The following is a 27134-nucleotide window of genomic DNA, read 5'->3' on the forward strand; positions in this document are numbered from 1 at the left end:
TGTAGACGTCAAAGAGCATGGGGGATAGAACGGAACTCTGTGGTACTCCATGGCAAAGCTGCCATGGTGCAGAGCCATAATCCCCCAGCACCATCTTCTGGAATCGACCAGCCGTACCTCCAACTCCCAACCCAGCCAGCCTATCCAGAAGGATACCGTGATCAATAAGAGATCCAGGAGAACCAACAGAGATGCACGTCCCTTGTCCCTCTCCCATCATGCAGGGCAACCAGGGCAGTTTCTGCCCCATAACCAGGCCTGAAGCCAGACTGAAATGGCTCCAGTTTCCTCCAAGGGAGCTTGGGGCATTCCAGCCACCACCCACTTGCACCTTGCCCAAGAACCGGATGTTAATCACCAGTGTGTAATTGTAAGAGATCTCTGGGTCCAGATTTGCCTTCTTTAGGATGGATCTGATCACCACCCCCTCCAGAGGTGGGGGGGCTCAACCCTCCCTCTGAGAGGCGTTGACAACCTCCTGGACCCAGGTAGACATCCCGATCTTGACTTTGATGAGCAGCCATGAAGGGCAAGGGTCAAGTCAACAGGTGGCGGGACGGACTTGTCCAAAGACCTTGACCACACCTCAGGCCTCAATCATTGAAATCTATCCAACAAAGACGGACCAGATGCTGCTCTGGACGCCTCCCGTTCTAGGACCACATCAGCTGTGCAGTCCAATTCATGGCGAATCGAAGCAACTATATCCCTAAAGCGCTGGGCAAGGTTGTCTCTGTGTGCAGCCAATGGGGCAATAGGACCGATGTTAGGCCCAGATTTTAGTAAATCCTGCAACACCCGGAAAAGCTCAGCTGGACAGCACTGTGAGGATGCAATGGAAGCAGAGAAGAATTCCTTCGTCACCACCTTTACCACCACAGCAAAGGCTTGCTAATGAGCTCCAAGATACGTCCAGTGAGATCCATTTTTCTCCACCTGCACTCTAGCCATTTCCCAGCTCGCTTCACTGCCTGCAGCTCAGGAGTATACCAAGGTGCTGCATGGGCTCTACCTGGCAGGAGAGGACACTTAGGGGCGATCATGTCCACCGCCTGGGTCACTTCCATATTCCACAGATCGACCAGGGCATTGGCAGGAGAACCAGTCATATCAACTGGAAACTCCCTCAGGACCCGCAGGAATCCATCAGGATCCATGTTTAATTGGGCCTGCACCCTTTCAGAGGGAGAAACTGGCCCCAGGTTTAAACCTCACGAGGAAGTGATCTGACCATGACAAAGGAGGTAAGGTCAGATTCCTCACATTCAGACCACTGTCTTCCTGCCCAATTGAAAAGACCAGGTCAAGACTGTGCCCTCTGAGATGTGTTGGGCCACTGGCCTGTTGAGGCAGACCCATGGCTGTCGTGGGGGCCACGAGTTCCTGAGCTGCTGCAGACAGAGCAGCCTCGGCATGGGAATTGAAGTCCCCCCGTCAACATCTGCGGGGGCTCCAACACCAGGTCCAGGTTGGCCTCTGCCAGGCAGGGAGCCTCCTCGGCAGAAGGGTGCACGGTATACCAGCAGAATCCCTAATCTGCCTCGGTAACCCAACACCAGGTGTGAACACTCACTCGAGACTTGTCCTTGAGTGGACAGGAAGCCTCGTGAGGGAGATTGTATCTCTATAAATTAGGGCCAAACCTCTTCCTCTCGCCTCCAGACGAGGTTGGTGCTGAGCCAGATACCCAAGTGGGCAAAGCTGGGTAAGCCCCACCCCCCCCACTTCACCCAACCAGGTCTCCCTGATACATGCCAGGTTGGCCCCCTCACCCAGGATTATACTAAATTAATTTAAAGCATTAATTAAAGGACTGTTATTATTGAATCGCATTTATATCTCTGCTTTTTTCCTCTTGCAAAGAAGCTTACAAAGTTCTTCTCTCCATTTTATCTTCACAACAGTCCTGTGAGGTGGGCTAGGGTGAGAGTCTCTGGTCCAAAGTCACCCAGTGAGCTTCATGGTTGAGTGGGGACTAGAAACCAACACTCTGGCCACTGTGCCACCCCACTGTCGTTATGAATGGTTGCACACGGTCCTGATTTGGACTGGGTCCATGGCAATCTGGGATGGGATGGGGAAATTAAGCCTTCTCCTTTGTGCGTGTGTGTGTGTGTGCGCGTGAGAGAGAGAGAGAGAGAGAGAGATCTTTTTTGGGTGGTAGGAACTGCTTGTATCACAGATCTGCATTATTTAATGACTAGTTTTCGCAGCCAGATTCCAGCTCCGTTTCAAGGTGTTCTAGAGATAAGTAGTCTGAACAGAACAAGATGCCCTACCCAAGACAGAGCATCAGATAAACTTAAGATAAATGGGGGTTGAGTTTGCAGAAATAAAATGCTGGTGCAGTTTTTAATATAAAACTGGAGAAGTCGATCATGCTAGGAGGAGGAGGAGGAGGAGGTGACAACCACCAACTATGAGATGGCTTGACTCACAGTCTTGAATTAACAAGGGGTGAGCAAGACTGCCAAGGAGAGGACATTTTGGAGGGCTTCCATTCACAGGATCACCATGAGTTGGAGGTGACCTGACAACAATGATAAAACCAGTTAATGCAGAAAAGAGAGAGAGAGAGAGAGAGAGAGAGAGAGAGAGAGAGAGAGAGAGAGAGAGAGAATGAAGCAATGAAGGAAGTAGGAGAGAGCATCAAGTGTAAGGACGCTGGAGACAAGGCCAAGAGCATCCACATGATTGCATTTCCAATCACTATGTACAGTATGGTATGAAAGCTGGACAGTGGAGAATGCTAGCAAGAAGGAAACCGATGTGTTCAAAGCCTGGGGGAGAGCTTTGTAAATACCTGGCCTGACAGAACAATGACCAAGTGGGTCTTAGATGAAATCAAGCCGGAACTTTCCCTGGCAGCAAAAATGATGAAACTATTCTACTTTGGACATATTGTGAGAAAGCCAGGCCCCCTGGAGAAGACGAACAATGCATCGTTACGTATGTCTTATGATGAAGTGCAGCGGGGAACAGCGCAGATTTTGTAGGGCTGGGGCTGTGCTGTCAGCCCTGCAATGGAGTCTTGGCTGAGCTCCTTCACACCTTCTGGCCGCTGGAAGCGGAACACTTGCAGGAGGCTGGTCAGGAAGAGGAAGATCTCCATCTGCGCCAGCTGCTCCCCCAGGCATGCCCGGGTCCCTGTGGAGGAAGGGAAGCGAAGTCCGAGGTGAGCCAGAATTTCTAGAGCAGGTATACCTCCCAGAAACAGGGTGGATCTAAGAAAGGAAAATGGGTTAGCAGGGCATGGAACTTTCTGCTTCCTGAAATGCCTACTCCGGCTGCTATAATTGCAGCCTCCCAGCCTTCCTCTAACCCTCTTGGGGGCACCGCTCAGGAAGGAATGGCCCAGGCGTTGTCAAGCCAGGTTCATCTACTGGAAGAACCTGCCGTCCCATCGATTTTGCCATCCTATGTAATGGCAGCATCTCACAGCTGAACACCAATAGCATTATCATTTTAATGCATCAGATTCTATGTATACCTTACCTTTCTTCCTTTCGCAGGGAAACCGAGCTGGCTTGGGCTCCTCTCCGTTTTATCTTGCTTCCTCGCAGCAAAGCAACTCTATTCTCGACTTCGGCTGAGAATCAGTGCCTGGCCCAGAGTCACGTAGTAGCCAAGCAGGGCCTAGAACTCAGATCCTCTGGGACCAAGTGCAAGGCCTGAACCACTGCACCGTGTGGGCTCTCAGTGTTTTACATGCTAGGGGTTTATATGTTCATGACGGCCATTAGAGTAGGGCATGTGCGGGATCCACTGGGGGAAGGGGATCCACTGAAGCCTGCTGCATGCCACACAGAAGAAGTTTTCTGGCTGGGATGCCTTCAGTCCACAAGCATTTGCAGACTTCTTCTTGGCTCAGATAGGACCAAGTATGCAAGCAAGTCCGCAAAAGCAAGAGGGATGGATTCCACGGAGCTTTGTCACAACCACAAATTAGAGCAGCTGCATTTTAGGGGAACAAGAGGAGATCTGTAGCCTGTCTTTTTCTGTTTACACTCGTCTCCATTTCATCCTCACAGCAACAACAACCCTGTGAGGCAGGCGGAGCTGAGAGTCTGTGACTGGCCCGGGGTCACTCGAGGATCTTCACCCAGGGAGAGTTGGAGAGTTGCTTCCCTTTGAAAAAATGCTAGATGGTGCAACGTTGCGCCAAGCCTTCCCAACTGCCTCCTCTGTCTGCTTGCACAAGACAGAATTAGCTGCAAATGCATGCCTGCTCAGAAGTAGATCTGATTGCCTTTGCTGGCCGTACTCGAAGTTAATCACATTGACTTCAGTGGCCTTAGTCATGGGAAAGTCAGCCCAGGAGAGGGGTGGGCTCACTTCCAGGAACTGCCTTCAGGGGGCTGGATAGGATCCTGCTGACTTCACCCCATGGGGGCTGGCAGGACTGCAGCAAGAAACACGCTGCTTCCCCCTCTTTTCATTGCCTATGATTTTTGTGAGCAGGTAGGAAGAGGTTTCAATGAATGTGTTTTTCCTTTTTTTAAGCAAAACCTCCAGTCCTCCACACCTGTGCATAGCTAATTGACCTAAGAGTGCAGGATTGGGACTCAGAAGATCTGGGTTCCCGTCCCCACTTAACCATGGAGTTCACTGGGTGACTTTGGGCCAGTCATTTCAACCCACCGCAAAGGGTTCTTGTTGCAAGGACTAGATTCAGAGGAGGTGAATTATAGAAACATAGAAACAGAGCAAGTCAGAAGGGGTCTCCCGGGCTATCTAGTCTGACCTCCGGCACCAGCCGGTTCTGCTCACGACATGCCCACCATGTGAATGTCCAGCCTATCCTTGAACACCCGTACCGATGGGGCCTCAACGACCCCCCGTGGAAGCCCATTCCACACCCTCGGGGTCCTGACTGTCAGGAAGTGCTTCCTGGCATCCACCTTGAATCTTGGTTCCCTGAGCTTTGCTCCATTGCAATGTGTCCTGCCCTCCTCTGCAGGGGAAAAAATGCCATGACCCACCTCTGCGTGGCACCCCCTCACGTACCTGTATATCACTAACAGGACCCCTCTCAAGGCTGAAAAGACCAAGCTCCTTGCCTCATACGGCCTCCCCTGCAAACCGGCCACCAACCTTGTGGCCGTACGCCCCACTGGCTCTAACATTGCTATATCCCTCCTGTAATGAGGAGACCAGAATTGAACACAATACTCCAGTTGCAGGCGCATCGGAGTCGTGTAGAGTGGCAGTAACACCTCTCTCGATCTAGAAGCCACACTTCTGGCTATGCAACCAAGGGTGGCGTTCGCCCTCTTGACCACCGCATCACACTCCTGACTCATGTTTAGCCTGCAGTCAACCAGCACCCCGAGGTCCCTTTCACAAGCGCTGCTCTCCAGCCACTTGTCACCTAACCTATACTTATGACACCTATTCCTATGCCCCAAGTGCAAGACCTTGCACTTATCCACAATGAATGCCACATTGAATATCAAGAATAGAAGCTGCCTCAAGTTCCTTAGAAGGAAAATGGGTGGGATATAGATATAATAAATACATAAACAAAAAGAACCTTAAAGGGTCATTTTCCTGGGCACATCAACCTTCCTCCTCCTTCTACTGGTCCCAATTGAGTGTGACACACAATCACATGTTCAACACAGTAGAAACTGCACTGCATTCATTAGCATGTGTCCCAAGTGCGAGTAGTGCATTTTACACAAATACTAGCAGCATTTAGTGCTCGAGAGCAGCATTTGTGAAAGGGACCTCGGGGTGCTGGTTGACTGCAGGCTAAACATGAGTCAGGAGTGTGATGCGGTGGTCAAGAGGGCGAACGCCACCCTTGGTTGCATAGCCAGAAGTGTGGCTTCTAGATCGAGAGAGGTACTACCACTGTACATGACTCTGGTGCACCTGCAACTGGAGTATTGTGTTCAATTCTGGTCTCCTCATTACAGGAGGGATATAGCAATGTTAGAGCCAGTGGGGCGTACGGCCACAAGGTTGGTGGCCGGTTTGCAGGGGAGGCCGTATGAGGCAAGGAGCTTGGTCTTTTCAGCCTTGAGAGGGGTCCTGTTAGTGATATACAGGTACGTGAGGGGGTGCCACGCAGAGGTGGGTCATGGCATTTTTTCCCCTGCAGAGGAGGGCAGGACACATTGCAATGGAGCAAAGCTCAGGGAACCAAGATTCAAGGTGGATGCCAGGAAGCACTTCCTGACAGTCAGGACCCCGAGGGTGTGGAATGGGCTTCCACGGGAGGTGGTTGAGGCCCCATCGGTGCGGGTGTTCAGAGACAGGCTGGACGTGCTCATGGTGGGCATGTCATGAGTAGAGCCAGCTGGAGCCAGGGGTCAGACTAGATGACCCAGGAGGCCTGTTCTGACTCGCTCTGTTTCAATGTTCCCATCTGTGCTCCCTCGTAAACACAATCCCCCTTTATCTTAGCAACCCTAAATAGCTTTGTGTCATCTGCAAACATGGGTCCTTCACTACTTATTCTGAACTTGACACAGACCCTGCTCTCCTTCAGTGTACAGATTTTGAGAGGAAGTGGGCAGCTTTTTTCAGAGTGTTTCTACACAAGGCTGTTCATTGCTGCATCTGCTTTTTGTTTCATTGCAGAACTGGGATCCAAGCATTACAGAAAGAGCTGTTCTGTTCCCGGTTTTTGGCTACCTAACCTCACAGGAGGTCGTTGAGGCCCCACTGGTGAGGGTGTTCAAGGATAGACTAGACATGCACATGGTGGGCATGTTGTGAGTGGAGCCGGCTGGAGCTGGGGGTCAGACTAGATGGCCCGGGAGACCCCTTCTGACTCACTCTCTTTCTATGTTTCTATGGAACTGTGATGCAGCAGAATAGTGGAAATACACCAAAGAATAGTGTTTTTAGTAAGAACACCACACTTTCCCTCTTCTAAAAACAAAATAAACTCAGAAAAACCAGATTTGCACTTAGAAAAAGCAAAAAACTAAACTAGAATTCACCACACTTCTAAAGGACCCAAAAAGATTTGTGAGTAACGAATTGCAGTCATACAATGAATGCCTCAGGTAGAAAGATGCTCAAATTTAGACTGGTTCCAGCCAGTCTAAATTGCAAATGATGAAAAGAAGAAGAACACTTTTAGACTCACTTGAAATTGAGACAGATAGCATCTCTTGGACATAACCCTGTAAATATTTTTTAGAAATCTCAAGTCGGTTCCTGTTCCTGTATTTACCTGCACCAAATGCCAGAAATTCTTCTCTGGCTACAAAGTTTCCATCCTTGTCCAAAAAATGATTCGGGCTGAACTCATGAGGTGTCTCCCAGTGCTCAGGATCCTGAAGGACGGAGCGCAGATCAGGAATAATCATGGTGCTCTGCCAGAAAGAAGGGAAAAATGCATTTGGATTGCACCCAGAATGTTCCATCTTGCAGGTGTGCGTGTGTGGGAGTAGCATTGTTGACTGGGACCAGGTTGATTGGCACCAGGTTGATCAACAACCTGAACAACCTGAATTTATCAGCACCCAGAACTGCAGGTGAACTGAGCCACAACTTGAAGGTGAACTGTTTCTTTACTCTAAGATTAAAGCATCTTCCTCGGAAAGAAACCCTCCATTTGGAAGACTGTCTGCTCGTTATGGCGCACTTCACTCAAATGCCTTTGGCATGGCATTTCCTGTTATGCTTTTGCAAATAAGGGCAAGCAGGTAGACAGACTTGCTTCCTCTCCCACACAGCCCAGCTCAGAGAAAAGTCTCCATGCAAAGCCCCAGCTGCACATTTATTCCCCCATCTGAGCACTCTCCAGAAATTACTCTAGGGTGCAAGGCACATGAAGGGGAAGGTTGCACCCAAACTCCTCCATCTAAGTGCAGATCCTCAGAACAGGAGGAAAGGAGGCTGAGGTACCACTAGGCTATCTCTACCTTGGCAGTGCTGATCTCCTCTTCTCCCCGAATGCCCCACAAGCCCTTCCCTGAGGTTGTTCTTAAAACCTCAGAGATGCAGCTGACGAAGTTCTTTCTACATTGGTGGCAAGGGAAGGAGAGGATCCTAGAGCAGATCCTCAGCTATGAGGCCAGAGCAATTTTCCAGCCTCATCGCTAAGAATCTGAAAAATCCTTTGGCCAGCTAGACATCGGGCAGGTTCACACGAGAAAACAAGCCATGGTGGTTACTTGCACAGGATGGCCTGCCAGGCCATCCAAACCCTGTCACACTGTCTCAGCATCATTCATTCAGTTTTCAGAACCTACAATAAGAAACAACAGTCTGTTCTATAGTCGCCATGTATCACCATGGTTTCTCCAGCTGTTTGAACCCACCACGGTGATTTCCATGACCCTGGTGTGCAGCTACCACATGGTCCCTTAGCAAGAGCGGCAGCTGCAGGAGCTGCTCCAGCCATCCAGTATGGGGCTGAATTTCAGGCACAGTGGCTGATGGGGTATGTGCCAACAGCCAACAAGGAGTATGGAAACCATGCTAGAGTGGAAACCTCTTTATGTCTGCCATCAGGCGAAGCAACCATGCACCCTGGAAGTCACTCTGGGTTTCTTGTCATGACAGGTGAACCCAACCACTGCCTTACCACCAGCGGATTGCATCATTAACCCATAAAGATGATGGGTATTTTGTTGAGGAAAATCTAGCATAGGCATCTCTGAGGTGCCTCTCCTTTTTCTTGAGATACAGGATTTCAGTCATTACTATATTTGGTACCTTGGGAATGAAAAAACCTTGTATGGTCATATCCTTTGTGCATTGTCTCGGAAGCCCATACAGAAAGGTATATCTTGACCGCTGGATTTCATGGATCACGGCATTGGTGTACGGCAGCTTCCTTTTATCCTGATAACTGATTGCATGAGAACCAAAAGTCTCTTCAATCTCCTTGTGGACTTTATCTGAGGAAACCAACAGACACTGAAGTTTTCTTTTGAGTATTACAACTTATTTCAGAACACCTGAGGTTTAGTCTCCATGAAATGATTTCATATGTCTTGTAATGAAACCCAAACAATGATCAGTTGACTGCGTTTAAACCCCAACTTTTCTCCAAGGATCACAAGGCAGCATCTTGGGTTCTTTCCAAGTATCCTATGAGGTAAGGTAGATGGAGAAATGCAGACTGACCCAAAGCCACCCCAGTGAGTTCCATGTTTGTGTGAGACCCAGAGTGTTCACAGTGGCCCAAAGTCCAAGTTTTTGGGTAGTGCACCCATTATTTATGGGGTGCTTGCCAGGAATCGAACCCCACATGTGCAAACAGAGCTCTTGTTCCAGGATTGGCTGCAATGGGTGCCAAAGAAAGGTCTACTCAAGAGGGGCCTGCTGCGAAAGCAGCCCTCCATGACCACCAGACAAGCAACGTCCCTCTTCTGTACCAGTTGCAGCTGCATTTTGGGCTGCTGCTGCGGAATCAGGTTGCCCATTGCAGAACTGGGTGGGCTGCCTCCATGCTCAGCCCACTTTGGAAGACTAGGCCAAGCCCAAGCGGAAGCCCGCAAATGCTTGGAGGGACAGATTCCCAGAGGGTTCTTCCCAACCCTACAGTTTATCACTCTTTATCACTGCTTTATCCTCAGGCCGTGTTTTGGTATTTCAGCTGAGGCTGTGGTTTTCTACGTGGTGTTTATGGTTGGTGAACGGGAAAAAGTACTCTTGCATGCTGACTTTGGCATCTTAGGTTAGGTGCTTTAGGAATGAGAGAGAGTTTTGGGTATTAGATTGCACAGAAATAAGTACAAATAAGTAAAAGACAGAAGTAAAAAAGAAATCAAAGCCAAAGAAAAACTACATAAATGGAAAAAGATATTTGTCAAAATTAATTTCCACTGATGTCTCAAAACGTCCCCACAATTGACCCCTATACTTTGTGCCCTTTGCGTTTGTTTCTTTAGCTAGCCATTCTGCGGCTTGCCCAAGCTGCTACTTCTTTATTTAGACCTCATTTAGTATCTCATATTAATCAGCACTGACTTCTATTAATTAACTGTGATTTGCAGAGTTTGCTTCCATCGGGTCTACCTGACAGGGACATGTTAATTGAGACAGTAGGTTCAGATGGCAGACCTTTGGTAAAGTTTTAGAAAAATCTGTTTTCCCCACTGATATTGAGACCATGAAAACATTTCTAAATTCTGCTCATGTAACATTCTGCTCAAGGGCATTTCCACTGGATACGCTTGAGTCTAAATAGCTTCTTTACCCCAAGCATGTATTGTGTATCTGGATCTCTGATTCAGGCAATTTTGCAGGGCGTTCCCATGGTGTCGTCACCCTTTAGATCTTCCGCCAAGTTTTCCAGCCAATTTAGTAGGTTTGCTTTGAGTGATGCCAAGTCTGGTATTTTCCTAGACAGCATCGTTACATGCAGCAAAGCCCTAGTCTAGTTTTGCACTTCTCTTCTACACCACAGCAGCACCTTGTTTTGTGCAGTGGAATGTGTAGGATCATAAAAACAGAGAGAATCCCCCTCTCCCCCAGCCCCAAAAAGGAAGAGGCAACCTTGTTAAAGCACTTGCTTACAGCCCTCAAGTAGAGAAGCCCAATGGACGTCTGTTTGGACTTCACTTGATTGACCACCAGGGTCTCCTGGATTCAGTTGGTTCTGGAGCTAAACGGAATCAAATCAGCACCATCCAGGAGGATACACACGAACAGCAAACTGTATTTATCACAGCTGGGATACATGCAAATGAAGGCAGCGCCATTCTTGCTTTGGGCACTAAAGTCACCAAAGGTGGAGGAGTGATGTGAGTGAGGAAATGGCGTCCATGCAAGCAGGAAAAGGAGCAGGAGCTTAAAAGCAGGGTGGGGTGGAATCAGCACCTTCTCCCTCAAACAGTCACGGAGTAAAGAAAGGTGCTCACTCCTAGCTTCCCACCTGGTGAAGAACCAGCAGCTCCATTCCCCTTCCACTGAAAGCTTCAGAGCTTTGCTGAGGGCAGTGTAGAAATAATAACAACAATAGTAATGATGATAATAGCAAGCTCAGCCCTCTCATGTGCTGATTCACCCACAAATAAGCACCATTTAAGTCAATGTGACTTTCTTATGAGTAAGGTCATTGAGGATAATGGGATTTACTTCTGAGTGGACATGCATTTTCACCTAGTAGCTTCCTGAGTCAAGAGGACAGCAGAGGCAATCAGGAAGGCCTGAAAAGACTTCCAAGTTATTATTTCAAAGCATAGAGGAGAGGAGCAGGAAGCAGCACTGCATTTGCAAGTTAGAGAGTAAGGGGAGGATGGGAAACAGTGGAAGGACTGCCCCAGTGCTGCAGCCATTCCTCCAGGTCCGAGGACAGGACCTCCAGTTTTGCAAATGTAATTAATATTGGTTCGGCCCAAAGGGGTGGCACTAAGGAAAAGTGGGGCTGTAAGAAATTTGAATCAGAAAGAGCTGGAAAGGGAAAGGGGCTATTTATTAAATTTATCAAATTTGTATGCCGTCCATTACTTTCGTCTCTGGATGGCTTACAGCATTATTTCAAAATAAATAAGTTAACTATTCCACGCTGGCTGAACATCATATAAAATATAAATGAATCTACACACAGTATTTTTGAAATATATTGAAATATTGATCGGATAAAAAGGTCTTGACCTGGCACCGAAAAACATATAATGACGGTGCCAGGCAGACCTCTCTAGGGAGCGCATTCCAAGAAGGCCCTTTCCAACCTGATCTAGGTATAATTCATAGAAACACAGAAACAGAGTAAGACAGTAGGGGCCTTCTGGGCCATATAGTCTGACCCTTGGCAAGACCTTGCACTTATCCACATTGAACGCCATCCCTATTGATCCCTACATGTTTGTGTTGGAGGGATGAAACCACATAGCGAATTGAAGTATATGCAATTGAATTAGCATTTTATTCCAAAGTTTTGAAGAGCTGACTCTTCTGTGCTGTGGGTACTCATAACATCCAAAGAGGTCATTTTGCATTTGTTTGAGTTTGGATTCAAAAGGACACTTGAATTTTGCAATTCAAGAAGCAACTTCTCGGGGTTGGTGCTGTTGCCAGGGACTTGGGGTGGACTGCTTGTGGCATTGTGTTGCTGCTATAATTGCTCATGTTGCCTGTCATGTAATTGTGAATAAGGGGAGATTCATTTTGTGAAATTGTGTTTGCATTGTTCATTAATAGATCACTAAGTAAACAAACAGCCTCATGGAACTTATGTTACATGCATACTGAGTTGTATACCAGGGGAAACAACATCATATGAAAGAGACACTTACAGCAACTCGTCTGAGGAAAGCTGGACTATAAGGGCAGAACGGGCATGAGAAAGACGGACTGGGGCGAGCAGCAGGCCAGCGAGTCAGGCTTTCCAGCCCTGACCAAAACGCTTTGTGCATCTTGCTCTATGCATTACATCATCCAAAGTATGTGCCTGTTTTGGTCTTCTGCCCAAGGAATTCCACAGGGCAGAGCCAGCAATAGGAGCTTTCTGAAATGCTTCCAAGTGCTTTTATGCTCGCTATAAGAACATTAGCAGTCTTTCCTGAATCACCTGTCAATCGTTCTCCTTCACTCTGTTATAAGAGCCAGAGGCAATGCTGTGCTCTCCACTTGCCCAGTACATTATTTTGCTCACCTCGGTCGTGTCTCACCCTTTTTCTAAGCCAAACAGTTCCCAATGTCGCAACCGTGCTTTTTCTTCATAGCCCCTTGGTCTGTTGCCTTCCTCTGCACTGCTTCCAACTCAAATAATGCTCCTTCTCAGGAGTGGTGGCCAGCACCAAACACGACATTCCAAGTGTGGTCGCACAATAGATTTGTGTAAGGGCAGCATGGCAGCCGTAGTTTTATTTTCAGGTCCTCTCTAATTATGTCGGTTTGTTTGTCTGTTTGTTTGTTTATTTATTTGGAGTTTTTGTATGCCATCCCATTCGCATAAGCCTCGGGACGGCTTCCAACATAATAAATAAACAATCGTATAAATAGTACATATAACATCTGGATTCACCCTGGCTATAAAAAATTAAAACCAATAAATAATATTAACAATTATTAAAATATTAAATATTAAATAAAAAGGTCTTGGCCTGGTGCCGAAAAACAAATAACGACGGTGCCAGGTGGACCTCTCTGGGGAGCGCATTTCATAAGTGGGGCGCCACCACAGAGAAGGCCCTCCTCCGGGGACTCATCCTCCTAGTATCTTTCACAGGGTTCTCGGAGAAGTGCCTCTGCCGCCGATCTCAAGGGGCGGGAGGGCAAACATATCTCACATGGGCCTTGTCTCCCCTTGCCCCTTAACTGCAAACGCGGAATGACATTTTCACAACCCCAAGATCCTTTCCTTGGGACATCTCCACAGGAGGAGCTCAATCTGCTGCAGGAGGCATCCTTTGCTTCCATTTCCAAAGCGTGTCCCTTACAGAGGGTGTCTCGATAGCCAGTTAACTAACCACAAGGTGGTGCCGTGGTATATTGTGCCAGGTTTGCAGCCATATGTGAGGTTTTGGTCCAGTCTGTTAAGATTTCAAATGGAACACCAGGCTTTCCTCCCTCTAACAAGCCTCTGCAGGACGCACCACTGTGAAAAGGTTCTGCAAACTTCTGTGAATGAGGAATCGCAAAAGAACAATGAATGCCTGGTACACAGAAGGTCTTAGGCCATCATTGCTAGTTCAGATGCCATCAGCTTGTCCTTGAAGCTGGAATTTTTTTGCCCCAGCATGAAATAAGCTACACTTGTTGATACTGAACTGCATTGGCCATTTGGATGCCCAGTTTGGAGAGATTCCCATGTGAGAGCACCTCACAATCCCTTTTGGTTTCAACCACCCAGCATGAACTGGTGTCATCAGAAGATTTGCCCACGTCACTGTTCACGTCTAATTCCATCTCATTTAGGAACAAGGTGGGAAACGCTGGCTCCAGGACACCTCTGTCAGGAGACTTCCTCATTTAGCCCTACCTGCCGCTGTCTGTGCTTTAGTCAGCTATTGACACCTGGGAGGACCTCTTCTCTTGTTCTCTGTCTGTGCAGGTTTATTTGGTAAGATAATTTGACCAAAGCCTTTGGAAATCCGAGTAAACATCACCCCTGTCCCCGTGGTTATTAATATTCTCAAAAACCTCTAAAAGCTTGGTGAGACAGGACTTAACTTTGAGGAAGCCAGGCTGAATCTTCTTCCAGCAGGGCTTATTTTTACCTTTCATCCTTATCTTATCTTTAATACTGCTTTCAGTAAATTTTCTTGGAACAGATGGTTAAGCAAACCAGCCTGAAATTTCTCAGATCCCCTGTTAATGGGGAAAGTAAAAAGGGGAAGGAAGGAAGGACGGAAGGACGGAAGGAAGGATCTAACCATGCCTCACTGGCTGAAGTTACATAACGTGGGTCCCCATCCAGTCACATACAGTGTGCAAAGCTGAGCTGGAAATGATATTTTCAGACATTGCCCATCAGCATAGGGGCAAGGGGGGCAGGTAGGGGCCAAGGACAGGGCATCCATCCTAATATCCCTTCTACACCTGGAATTCCCCAACAGCTAAATAGGGCTTAGGGGGACAAGGGTGTTCACTTTGTTTTCTCTGCATCGCTTCAATTCTAATGTTCCAGAAACTAGATATAAAAATGTTTGTGAAAAAGAATTTTCCATAATTTTCAGCTTCATTCAACCTCCCCACCACCATCATGACCATGATCATCTATCATTACTTTGCATTTATATGCCACTTTTTCTTCTTATATGGAATCCAAGGTGGCCTACATAGCTTCATTTCACCCTCACAATGACAACCCTGAGAGGTAGGCTAGGATGAGAGGCTTAGAGTGCCTGGCCCCACGTCTCTCAGGGAGCTTTACGGATGAGTGGGGACTAGAACGTGGGTCGGCCAGGTCGCCAGTCCACTACTCCACGCTGGCTCTCACATGCCTTCTAAAACCCCAATCAGAAATTCACTGACTTGCAAGGAAGTTCCATTTCTTACTGGAAACTTCTTGGATGGACAAAGAGTTGCTGCATATGATCTTTTAAAAAGTCCTTATTTTAATGCATCATTTCATAGTATGAACCAAATGAAATCACTCTGAGATGCAACTCATCTTTGCTCTGTTGCAATTTTGTAACTCACCCCAAGACCCATTCTGGCTAATGTGGCAGTAGATAAATCTAATAAATAAATGAAACATTGGTCTGCTCTTGCTCACCTTGGATATCGGGATGCTTTGTCAGGAGGAGCAACGCCCATTTCAGGGAAGTCATTGTTGTCTCTGTCCCAGCAACAAAGAAGTCGGTAATACACTGGGCCAGATTCTCTTCGTCATAGGTAGAGCTGGGGTCTTTGCTGCTCTGTTGAAAATGGAGATGGTGGTCTTTCATTGACAAGGAGCCACAAGCTGGCCTTCCATGCCCCCTTTGCCTCTCCTCTCATCCTAGCAGCAAATTATACATCCTAGCTGAGCATCAAAGAAATCTTTGCGGGCTTAAAAGAGCTGCCCCTGCTCCACATGAATTGGGTTGCCCATTCAGCTGTGCCTTCAGCTTCTCTTGGAGATGTTCAGAGGACCCTACCGTCATGAGCTGGGGTTGTCCTCCATGCGCACTTTCAAGGTAACAGATGATCCTTTTGCAAAAAGCTCTTTTTTCACCGAATTATGCTCAATAAACTCAACCACCACAGAATGAATCTCTGAGCATGCTACTACTTCCAGAAACCCTCCTTCTGAGTATGTCTGGGCCTGATCCCTTCAGAAGGGCCTGCTTAGAAGAGCACACTCCTTTTGCCTGTACATCAATCTTCTCCTTGGCTATGGGGTCAAGAGTCATGCCATCTTTCTCTGTCTCTGCCAGCTCCTCTCCCAGCCCCCCACCTAACACCTGTACATCTGGTGTTTCAAACACAGCACTAAAGCCCATAATGTTGCTTTTTGTTGTTCTTAGAATCATAGAATAGTACAGTTGGAAGGGGCCATGAAGGCCATCGAGTCCAACCCCCTGCTGTTGCCGGATACCATGTTACACCATCCCGCTCAGATGCCTGTCCAGTTTCTCCTTGAATGTCTCCAGTGTGGGAGAGCCCACCACCTCTCTAAGCACCTGGTTCCACTGTAGTATTGCTCTGACCGTGAGGAAGCTTTTCTGATATCTAGCCTGAATCTGGGTTGTCACAACTTGAATTGTTTATTCCGTGTCTTACACTCTGGCATCAGCAAGAAGAGATCTTGACCTTCCTCTTTGTGACAGCCTTTCAGGTACTTACAGAGGGATATCATGTCCCCCCTCAGTCTTCCCTTCTCAAGGCTGAACATGCCCAGTTCTCTCAGTCTCTCCTCACAGGCCAGTGTTTCCAAACCCTGGATCATTTTTGTTGCCCTCCGCTGGACCCTTTCCAATTTACCTGCATCTTTCTTAAATCTTGGTGCCCAGAACTGGACACAGCATTCCAGGTGGAGTCTGACTGGTGAGAAGTATAGAACTACTACTTCTCATGACTTGGAAGTAATACATCTGTTAATGCATCCCAAAATAGCATTTGCCCTTTTGATGACTGCATCGCATTGTTGGCTCATGTTTAGCCTAATGCCCACAATTACTCCAAGATCCTTTATTGTCCACAATTACTCCAACATTTTGACAGGTGTCATCAAAGTATCTCTGATTTATGGCAACCCTATGAATCAAAGCACTGAAAAATGTCATCCACGGCTCTTGTGAACTCCAGGCAGTGGCTTCCTCTGTGGAATGGATCCATCTCGCAGTCAGTCTTCCTCTCCTGCCTTTGACCACCCCTGGCACGATTGCCTTCTCCAGTGCACCCAAAGAGTGACAGCTTCAGTTTTGTCACTGCTGCTTCCAACATTGCACTGCCAGTCAGTACCGTGGGCAACAGGGGAACAAGGTTCTGCTTGGTCAGAAAAGGCTACCTAAGGTGATATGTCATTCCTTGCAAATACACTGAGCTCCACTTTAATCCATGTGGGTGTCTCAAACGAAGGTTCCATGTCTCATGTTGCTGATGCTGAAGATGCTTTCACCATTTCTTGATGAACCCTGATGGTGAGTCCAGCATGGCGGCTGGAGCAGGCCACATTAACCCATTTGCAGACCATGTGTGTGTGGGTTAGAGAAAGCTTCATGTGAATGAACAGGGTCTGGATGGAAATATTCATGGAATTCCAGAAAAAAATCCCAGTGGCCCAGCAGATGCCATTATCCATTGCAGGGAATGTAAAGATTCCTTGGACAAATGGGGTTTGCATACAAAAAAGGATACTTACTCTTTCCATCTGAAGTAAATAGAAATCCGTGAAATCCTGTGGCTCGTGAAAAGAGTGTTGCTCCTTGTGCCTCTTTATCTCCTTCTGTGCAAGTGAAAATAGCATGTCTATGGCAGCAAAGACCTTATTGTGGGGCCCTGGAAGGTGGTCCATGATCTGCGGGATTATTTCATACACCTGTGAGAAAGAAAAAGCAACATCCTGCTGACACCGGGGGCCACACAGGGCAGCACAGTGACAGCTGGATTACCCCTTTTATATCAGCCTTGGGATTAGTCTCAAGAGCTGGCAGATTCAGTTGATTCTCCTTGGGAGAAAAGCTGGTTTTGGCAGCTTCTTCTGAATCCCACTGGCCTCCAGGAAATTATCTTAAAAGCCTAGACATGCACATGGTAGGCATGTCATGAGCAGAGCCAACTGGAGACAGGGTCAGACTAGATGGCCCAGGAGGCCCCTTCTGACTCACCCTGTTTCTATGCTTCAATGTTTCTATGATATATGGATGAAGATAAGGACAGCGACAATGTCACCAACTTGCCAGGCTTCAGCCCACGACAGGGCATGATGCTACACCCCTTTTTGAAATAAGAGGGTGTCTTTTTTGGGCGTGGAGGAAGAGCAAAGCAGCCACAGGGCAATGCTTACCTTCCCAAGAGTGGCCAAGCCCAAGGCAAGGTGCTTTCCTATTTTCCTCCATTAATTGAAAAGCGAGAAAGCCGCTGGCATGCCAACCACTCCAAATAATTTGTCAACATTTTGGCTACTTCACTGCTCACTCCTAATTCCAGATCATTTATGAACAGTTTGAAAAGCATTCCTCCTAAGACAGAGCCCTGTGGGACCCCACCCTTCCCACCCCTCCATTGTGAGATGTTGCCCCTTGTTCCCACACTCTGCTCGCTGTTCTTTATCCCATGACTGATCTCTAAGAGAACCCCCTGCCCCTTTTTTTATTCCATGGCTGCTAAGTTTGTTCAGCAGTCTTTGGTGAGGGACTTTGTCAAAAGCCTTTTGAAAATCCAAGTAAACAGTGTTTACTGGATCATTCCTGTCGACATGCTTATTTGGCACTCCTAAGGAACTCGAAGAGGTTAGTGAGACAGGCTTCCCTTTGTGGAAGCCACGCTGATTCTTTTTCTTCAGGGCTTTTCCTTCTGTATGCTCACTTATTATATCTTTAATAAAGCTTTCAACCAATTTACCCAGGACAAGCTTTAGGCTGAATGGCCTGTAATTCCCCAGATACCCCTGGGTTGCTGCTTAAAAATAGGCATTTTCAGTGGCCATTCTGCAGTCTTCTGCTACAGAGGCTGTTCTTAGGGATGTGCTGCTTATTTTTGTGAGAAGTTCAGAAATTTCATACTTGAGCTCTTCAAGAACTCTAGAATGGATATCTGGACCCAGTGAGTGAACAAAGTTGGCAACTTGATGTTTTGTCACTTCTATTTGCCTTAGTCCCTCAGACTTCCTTCCTGAAAACATCAGTTCGATGGCCTTGTATTGAAAGCCCATTGTGGTAAATCCCCTGCATGGCTCCTTATTAAGTGCCAAGCATCCACAGTGAGCCTGGTGGGATGGTTGTTGGCCAAACAACCCATGGTGAGCATGACAGACATTCAGCCCCACCATGGGTTGTCCAGGCTCTCCCTTGATCCCTCAGCCCTCCCATGAGTACCCCAGGGCAGGACTAACTCCTGGGTAGTGAGTAACTTCCTCACTACCACCACCACTATCATGAGCTGGTTTTGGCTCACCACAGCTTTTTGTACTTTTTCTGACATTCCAAAAGCTTGATAGTTGGTACAATCTTTTATCTTTTATGAGCATCCTTTTGACAGCTGTCAGTACCTGTACAGTGATTTGGCTAAAAAATTCACAAACAGATTCATGTTTTTAGTTTAGCTGCAGCTTCATAACTGTAACAGGTACCAGTCCTGGACATTGCCCTAAAGAGACTCTGGGTTGGATATTTCACTCTTTGGTTTCTCTTGACAGCTGTCAAAAGGCAAAAACAGCATGAAGGCAGTTTGTTCGATAGCAGCAACAACAAAAGGATGGCATGTTTCACACACACATCCTGGCAAGATCCTCCTCTTTTCTATTATTTTGAAAGCTTTTCAGCTTGACAGGATGCTCAGGAAAAACAGCATCCCCCATCTTCCCTATGGAAAAGGACAATTGGCAGCTGGCTGTCAAAACTCTGGGGCCCTTTTAAGTGTTTTTGATGGGAAATGGGGAGGGGAGGTTGGTTGGGGAAATGCAACCATTTGTCCCAAGTCTGGAGGTGGTGTTGGCAGCGGCAGGACAGGTAACACCCATCCCTCTAATTCAGCCAGGCTTCTCTTCCTGTATTACACAGGATATTAAGAGGACTTGCTTCAGCAGGTTTTTTTGGTTGGTAAATTCTGCTCAGCCCTGCTCTGAATTTGGGTTAACTAGTCTATGACAAAATGGATGCTGTCATACTTTGGAAACATCATGAGAAGGCTGGACTCCCTGGAGAAGACCAACTTGCCAGGGAAAGTCAAAGCCAGAAGAAGAAAAGGAAGACCAAATAAGAGATGGATTGACTTCATCAGGGAAGCCACAGCCTAGAACTTGGAAGAGCTGAGCAGGGCTGTCATGGAGAGGACAACTCATATGTAGGCTCAGCATTAAGTTGGAGATGACTTGACAGCAAAAGACAACAATGATATGTTCTGTTGTATGTATGTTTTTGCTGGGTGTTTGGGGTGATTATATTTATTTTGATGCATTATCTTACTAATTTGTGCCTGTTCTTTCTTGAGAGCCTTTCAATAATTTAGAGCAAAGTAGAATTGAGAAGGAAGGAAGGAAGGAAGGAAGGAAGGAAGGAAGGAAGGAAGGAAGGAGAAAAAAAGTTGTTGAAATTCAAGGATTCGATTTTAGGTCAATTACCTAAAATTACAGTTACATTTTATCCCACCTTTCTCCCATAGAGTTCAGAGTGGTGTAAATGCCCACTCCTTTTACCTTCAGAATAATTGTGAAAACTAGGTTGTGATTCAGTAGGGAGGCAGTCTTATACCCTCTGCAGCAGCTGTTGTAAACTTCTGAATTCAAAGACTTATGAGTCTCCAGTGCAAGCCACAAGGAGTGGCAACAAAGATGCAAGGTTTCTTGCGAGGTTTAGCAGTGGGGGGAAAGGAGGCTGGGGCCTGGCTGGAATCACTGTAGGACTGCAGCTCCAGCCCCTTCCCATCACAGTCCCACAGCACAACCCTTCCCCACCACTCTCGGGCCCAGTTGTGAAGGCTGTTCTCCAATGAACACTGGGATCCCAGATGATGTTGAGAAACCATAGGCTTGGGCCCTGATAAGTCTAAGGGTGAATCTCTGGTCTCTGCTGACTAAGCGCAACCCTGAGCTGTATGCTAATGGTTTTCGTAAAGCTGAAACGGAAGCTAGATGGTAATTGTATGTATACATTCCTGGTAGGAGGGTTACATAAGGATTGCACTGGTAGTTCCTCCAAAGACCTTTCTGATCCTATAGGAAAGAAAAGGGCTACTCACAAAATGAAAGATGGTGAATCCAAGTCTTAAGCCAACCTCAACAGATTTCATCAGTTCCTTGAAGAATTTGTCTTCAGGAGAAAAACGGTATCCAAACGTCACAGCACAAATTACATTGGAGACTGAACTGGTGAGAAATGATGAAGGGTCAAATGGCTGACCTGCAATGAAGAGACACTGCTCTCAATCCAGGCTCTCCCATTAATACTCTGTGTGGGATTTCACACTGGCCCATGTAGACTGTTGAGATCTCCAGCAATTTGCATATACTGCAAATGAATATTTGTGCAGGTTCGACACATGCTAGCATGATTTCCTTGCATTGCGTACCTTCAGTACTTGCAAAATCGTTCACCAGCTGCCGGGCCTCCTCTTCGATTTGGCGCTCCATGCCTTTCCTGCCCAGTCCCAGCTTGCGCATCGTCACCACGCCAAACCGTCTCTGCTGCTTCCAGGTGTGACCATTTGAAAATACAATACCTGAGGCCACCAAGAAACAATGGGGAAAGGTTACACACAACATTTATTTTTTTAAAGGTTGCCATCATATTAGAACCACAGACTATGTCATTGCTTCAAAGAGCTACCCAGCTTTTCAGAACTTAAGAACTGCGGTGCTGATGGACAGCTGGTTTTCCTCTAGTACCTTATTAAGTTAATGATTCTGCCCCCGCCTCCCACAGCATGTATCTGCAACAGAACAACTTGGGTATCACAACTTCAATGGCTGCTTCCAAAATCCATCTCTGAGCACTAAAACAATCACGGCTCGTTCCCACAGCATCTTATTCTGAGTAAGCACCTTGAGGCTGGAGAAAAACAGCAAATCGTGCTTGGGAAAGTGGAAGGCAGAAAAAGAAGAGGAAGACCAGCTACAAGATGGATCCATTCCTTATGGGAAGCCACAGCCTTGAATTTACAGGAGCTGAGCGGGGCTGTGAAGGACAGGAGATTCTGGAGGGCGTTCATAAACTGGAGATGCCTTGATGGCATGGAACAGACTGGCCAGCCTGCCCCTGTCCTTCCTCCTTCCACATTTACTGCTTGAGCAGTGTGTGGTGCAGTAGTGCTTAGCTGCCCTTGGGCCATAAAGCTCTGCCCATTGTATCTACCCAGCGCAGCTGTTCTTACCCTCCTTTGTGAGAGTCCACCCAAAGGCCTTCTTTCTTCCAGCTTCTCAGACATGACCACCCCCCATGTGCCCTTCGGAGCAGTAAGATGTACCTTTGAAAGACTTTAGCACAATACCTTTGCTGTCTGCTGGGTCTGGGGTTGCTCTTTGTAGGAGAGCACATGGCAGTCCTGATTGCTAAGGAATCTGTGTCACAAGACCAGGTTAGGGGACAAGTGGCTGGAGAGCAGCACTTGAGAAAGGGACCTCGGGGTGCTGGTCGACTGCAGGCTGAACATCAGTCAGCAGTGTGACGCAGTGGCCAAGAGGACAAACACCCCGCTTGGATGCATAGCCAGAAGCGTGGCTTCTAGATCAAGAGAGGTACTGCTACCACTCTATAGGACTCTGGTGCACCCACAACTGGAGAATTGTGTTCATTTCTGGCCCTCTCATTACAGGAGGGATATAGCAAGGTTGGAATCAGTGCAGCGTACGGTTACAAAGATGGTGGCCTGATTGTAGGGAAAGCCGTATGAGGGGATCTGTTGGCAACTTATAGGCATGTGAGGGGGTGTCACATGGAGGTGAGCAGAGGCCTGTCCTCCCCTGCAGAGGAGGGCAGGACGCGCTCCAACGGAGCAAAGCTCAGGGAACCCAGGTTCAAACTGGATGCCAGGAGGTACTTCCTGACAGTTAGGAACCTGAGGGTGTTGGATGGGCTTCCATGCGAGGTGGTTGATGCCCCACCGGTGAGGGTGTTCAAAGAGGCACTAGACATGCACATGGCAGGCATGTCATGAGCAGAGCAATTGGAGCCAGGGGTCAGACTAGATGGCCCAGGAGGACCCTTCTGACTCGCTCTGTTTCTGTGTTTCTATGAAATAGCTGTCCAGTCAGGTGCAGTGGCTTTTTCCAGAGTTCACCTGCAACTTTCACAGAGAGATATTTTCTCGGATATTTCTCCGGTTAAATGACCAGCACGGGCTCTTCCTTGTCTCAACTTACCCTTTTCTTTTCCTATGACTTTGAGGAGGGGAGTCAGCGGTCGCTCAGACAGTTCCTCAGCGTGGTCTATCAGTCCTTCCTTCACGGCTTGGAACCCCGACAGGACCACGACGAAATACGTTCCCAGCCACAGGGAGTAAATGTTTCCATATGGCCTTCCTAGCTGCCAATTTGACCAAAGAGAGACCATAAAGGGGGCATCGTTCTTCCTCGAAGCCAGGCTTTGCGGGGGGAGGGGGCCACTCGTCCCTCCCTTGAATCAGAGAGCAGCGCAAGGCAGCAATGTGGTGGGAATGGCTGGGAGCTGGGGTGGGTCAGGACCCACTGCTGATAGGCTGACCCATAAGGAACCGGCTACTGGGGGTGGCGAGACTGAACCGAGGCAGTTCTGCTTGCCCAGTGGCCAGTAGGCCCTAAGCGCCACTGGCAGTGAGATGAAACTGGCCAGCGAGGCACACAGGGAGGACAGAGGGGCGCTTTTACCAGTGGGGTTCCCAAAGGGGCAGGCCACCTTTCACATCGCCTCCTTGGGGACACCCCTGCAAGGGCAGCCCCCCAGGAGCAGCCGGCTACCCCACCGGCCTGCTTAGAAGCCCCAGGAGGCTGTTGGTTGCCAGGCTGAGAGGTTCCGGTTTGCTCTGGGGGTGATCCGTCCGAGCGTCTCCAGCAGCATTTCAGGGAATGCTCCTGGAAGGCAGGCGAGTCTTGTACTAGCAGGCAGTTCTCTTCCCTGAACTCTCTCTGAGTACCTTCCGCTTCATTCCAGAATCCAGCCCATGTGAGAGTGTTGCAAGGACAGCCCACAAGCCCAGCAACCCATTCAAGCCCTTCCAGATGTTCAGTAGGTCGGAAGGAATGTTTCTTTCTTATAACTCAGGGGTGGCTCTCGGTTTGGCACATTAATTTTTAGGGCTTGGATTATGCTCTCGACTAAATGAGAAATAGGCTGTGACCCGGGGATAGGGCAGAGCCTTTGCCCGGAGAAGGTGGCAACTTCTGACTGTGGCATCTCCAGGTAAGGCTAGAAAAACCCCTGGAGTTATAAGAAAGATGGCTATCTCTGGTTAGGGTTGCCTCTGTGCTCTGATTTCATATAAGGCACTTCTTATGCTTCCTAAATTCCTTTTTAGGGCCACCTGGGAGCACCTTTAGGCTTCAAAACTTAAATTTAGAATTCTAGGCTCTGTAAATTAAATTTTGAGGCCTGGGTACAGCTCTACCCTTTCTGAATTAATAATCTAGGGGCTCCTATCAGAAGGTGACTTGTTTATTCAGAAAATTTTCTTCATTCTGCTCTCTTTATACTTTGTAAACTATAAAATATCCCCTCAAAGCTATATAAATTCAGATAAAATCAGATGTACTTTTGAACATTGTTTATCATATGGATTCTATTGGAAGAATATCTCAGTCCAACAGGTAACATGGTGTACTTTCCCAAGTAATAATAGTTTCTTGAAGGTACATTAAGTTCTCATGGCTCTTAGCTTGTTAAAAAGAGCACAAGAAGCAGTTGCCCTGAAGCTCCCTTTCCTAATCCTCTCCAACCCTAATTCTTAACACAGCAGCAGCTAAAACAAAACCCTCTGGAACATCTGCATAATAATTTGGCATGTATTAATTTGGTTTACACAAACCTTTCTACCAAAACGGCACCCAAAGCAGCTTGCAGGTACCATCAGAACTGACTGGAGCAATAAATATCCTATTAAAATGTAATCTTAATGTAGGTACAGTGAGTGAGTGTGTAACACCCAACCCAACAGACTTGTGTATGGTCTAAAACTGCCTTTGCATATTAGCAGAAGGACAGAAGAGAGGGAACAAATCCAGCCAACAAATTCTCACAACCCAGGCAAAACTGAAGGTGGGTCTCCACCCAACACAACACTCAAGGTAGCAAGCTTCAAAGAAGGGCGTCTCCAAAGGAACTTGAGAACCAAGCAGTCTCTCACATAGCTTGGACCTGTCTATTGACTATCTCTTAACCGTATGGGGAAGCCGAAACCCCTTATGGCACATCCAAATTTATTTTGCCCCTACTGTTGCCCTCCGGACAACATGATGAACCTCTGGGCTCTGCCAACCCTAGAAGGGTTCCCACTTAATCTGTGAAATGCTAGAGGGGGTTGTCATAATATCTGCAGCAAGATACCTTACTGATCACCAAATTAGTAGAATTAGTATTGACTACTAAAGATTTCTCAATCTGCTTCTAATGACACAATATCCTCTATAGCACAGATCACTAACCCTGTTATTTTACTATGTCTGTGCTGCTATCATTCCATTAATAAAAAGAATTTGGTTTCTATTAGCTAGTTAAGGCACAACCCTAGCGCCTCCTGACACTGTCTGAATGGCCATAATACAGGTCCTTCCCACTGGGGCCTTGGGAAAACACTCTAAGACTGGGTTGCAGATGCAGACCACTTTGGAGCTGGCACTGGGAGGTACTCCAGGGGGTAGCGTGTGGAAGACCAAGACACCAACATCTTCTGGAAAACCCTGGTGGAGGCCTCAACCTCTTGTTCTCAGAAGGAAAAGGAAGAGTATGCAGATGGAGGAAATCAGCCATCTCAAAGTTCTGGGACACAATGGACACATGGAGGAAATGCTGGACTCCACATTCCCTGCCCTGCATAGGATGCCGTTCTTTGCTACCTCCATTTTGCAGGAGACAGTAAATACGGTTAGCTCCAAGCAAGCGTTTCTCTGTGATTTGATGCAAATGGACCCTCCCACTTGGTTTTCCTCCCTCCTTATAATCAGTCGGCATCCTGTGGCACCTGAGCACACGTCTTCTCCATTGGGTTGTTTTGGAGATACGCATCACCTTGAATTTCTTTAGAAGGTTTTTTATACTGCAAAATGAGAGCCACCCCCAAAGCTGCTTCTGAGCCTTCCCGCATGCAGCACGTCCATGGGGCGCATGATCCCTCCATTACAGGACTTTGCAGGGGCTTTACTCTGCCTGGCATCCTCCCTTCCAGGACTTCTTCCATCCTCTGCAACTATTTCCATATCTTTTTTCAGCTCAAGACAAGTGTGGTATTATCTGTGAATGGCAGGATGAAACCCTCATGTATATGCACAATTCTGTTATACTACAGGACAAGATAGTAGTTGTACAATGGAATGTATAGAAGGGCAGAGAAACAAAAACCTTTGCAGGGGAGAATTGTGTAAAGGAGCCCATCTCAGTCATTAAACTGGACAGCCCATCTGTCGTGGATGCTTGAACTTGGAGTCCTGCATTGAGCAGGGGGTAGGGCTTGATGGCCTTATAGGCCCCTTCCAAAGCTATTAGTCTATGATTCTATGATTTAAGTCATTAAAGAACACATAGCATAATATCTTTAAATTATCAGTTATTCTTTAATTATTAGATGGCAAAAAGTATTTTAAATCATTCTGTGAAATATTAACACTAAAGTCTCCTCTGTTTCACATGTATTCTTGCATTTCTTGTATTTTAATAGGTTGTTTACTACTTCAAGAACCTATGGAGAAAAATGCAGGATACAAATCTACCTTTGTTATTAATAATATTTACATTTTATTATTAATCTTCACTGTAGTATTTTTGCATATCAAATTTATGTCAGCGTAGTTATATTTTACTAGTGCAACACTCACTAACAAGCCATCACACTGCTAAAGCACCAATCCTCTGTGTACTTACCTTAAAGTAGGTCCCATAGAACTCAGTGGGGCCTAATAAACATGAATAAGACTGCATCAATGAGATACTATTTTATGATATAGAAGGAATACCTTAATGAAAGTATCTTCACGAAACTGAAACCCATTCAACAAAATGGCTCCAAGGACAGTCAGCACAGAAGGCCCAGGCGGGCGCTGCCTGCGTACCCCAAATTGTTTCAGGAGGTGCACAATCCAGAGAATCCCCAGTAGGCCAATCAAAAGCACACGGATCACCATCGTTCTCCTCTTTCTTGCGCCTCTTTGATTCTTTGTAGTATGTCTCGTTCAGTGGAATCCGTCTTTCTACAACAACATCTTCAGACAAATTGGGACTTGGTTCTACGTTTTTTTTAATTAGCATTTGCTCACATACTCCAGTAATGCAAAACAATTACGCAACTGGTTTTCTGACTTTAGATCTAAGTAATGCTGGAATCTGGCCAGGCATACATTCTGTTGTTTGCAACATGTTTAATCGTGATCTTTCAAGTGTTGGAAGGATGTTTACTCCAAAAGCCTAGATAGCCAAGTTGGTAGCAAAAACGGTGAAGCCGAGGCTGTTGTA

At 47.1% G+C, this 27134-nt stretch overlaps 1 protein-coding gene across 1 annotated transcript; it reads right to left on the bottom strand.

Annotated features, from left to right (window-relative positions):
• Positions 1-2956: 2956 nt before the first annotated feature.
• LOC123019444 (cytochrome P450 2J2-like) lies at positions 2957-26806 on the bottom strand. The gene is made up of 9 exons (XM_044422333.1): positions 26639-26806; positions 22862-23024; positions 21073-21222; positions 20743-20903; positions 17207-17383; positions 15137-15278; positions 8680-8864; positions 7190-7331; positions 2957-3147 (listed from the first exon to the last, which is right to left on the bottom strand). Exons 1-9 carry the CDS (start codon positions 26804-26806, stop codon positions 2957-2959), a joined length of 1479 nt encoding a protein of 492 aa, XP_044278268.1.
• Positions 26807-27134: the final 328 nt, after the last annotated feature.

This window comes from Varanus komodoensis, unplaced genomic scaffold, assembly GCF_004798865.1.
Source record: "Varanus komodoensis strain SLA01 unplaced genomic scaffold, ASM479886v1 scaffold125, whole genome shotgun sequence".
Classification (NCBI taxonomy): domain Eukaryota; kingdom Metazoa; phylum Chordata; class Lepidosauria; order Squamata; family Varanidae; genus Varanus; species Varanus komodoensis.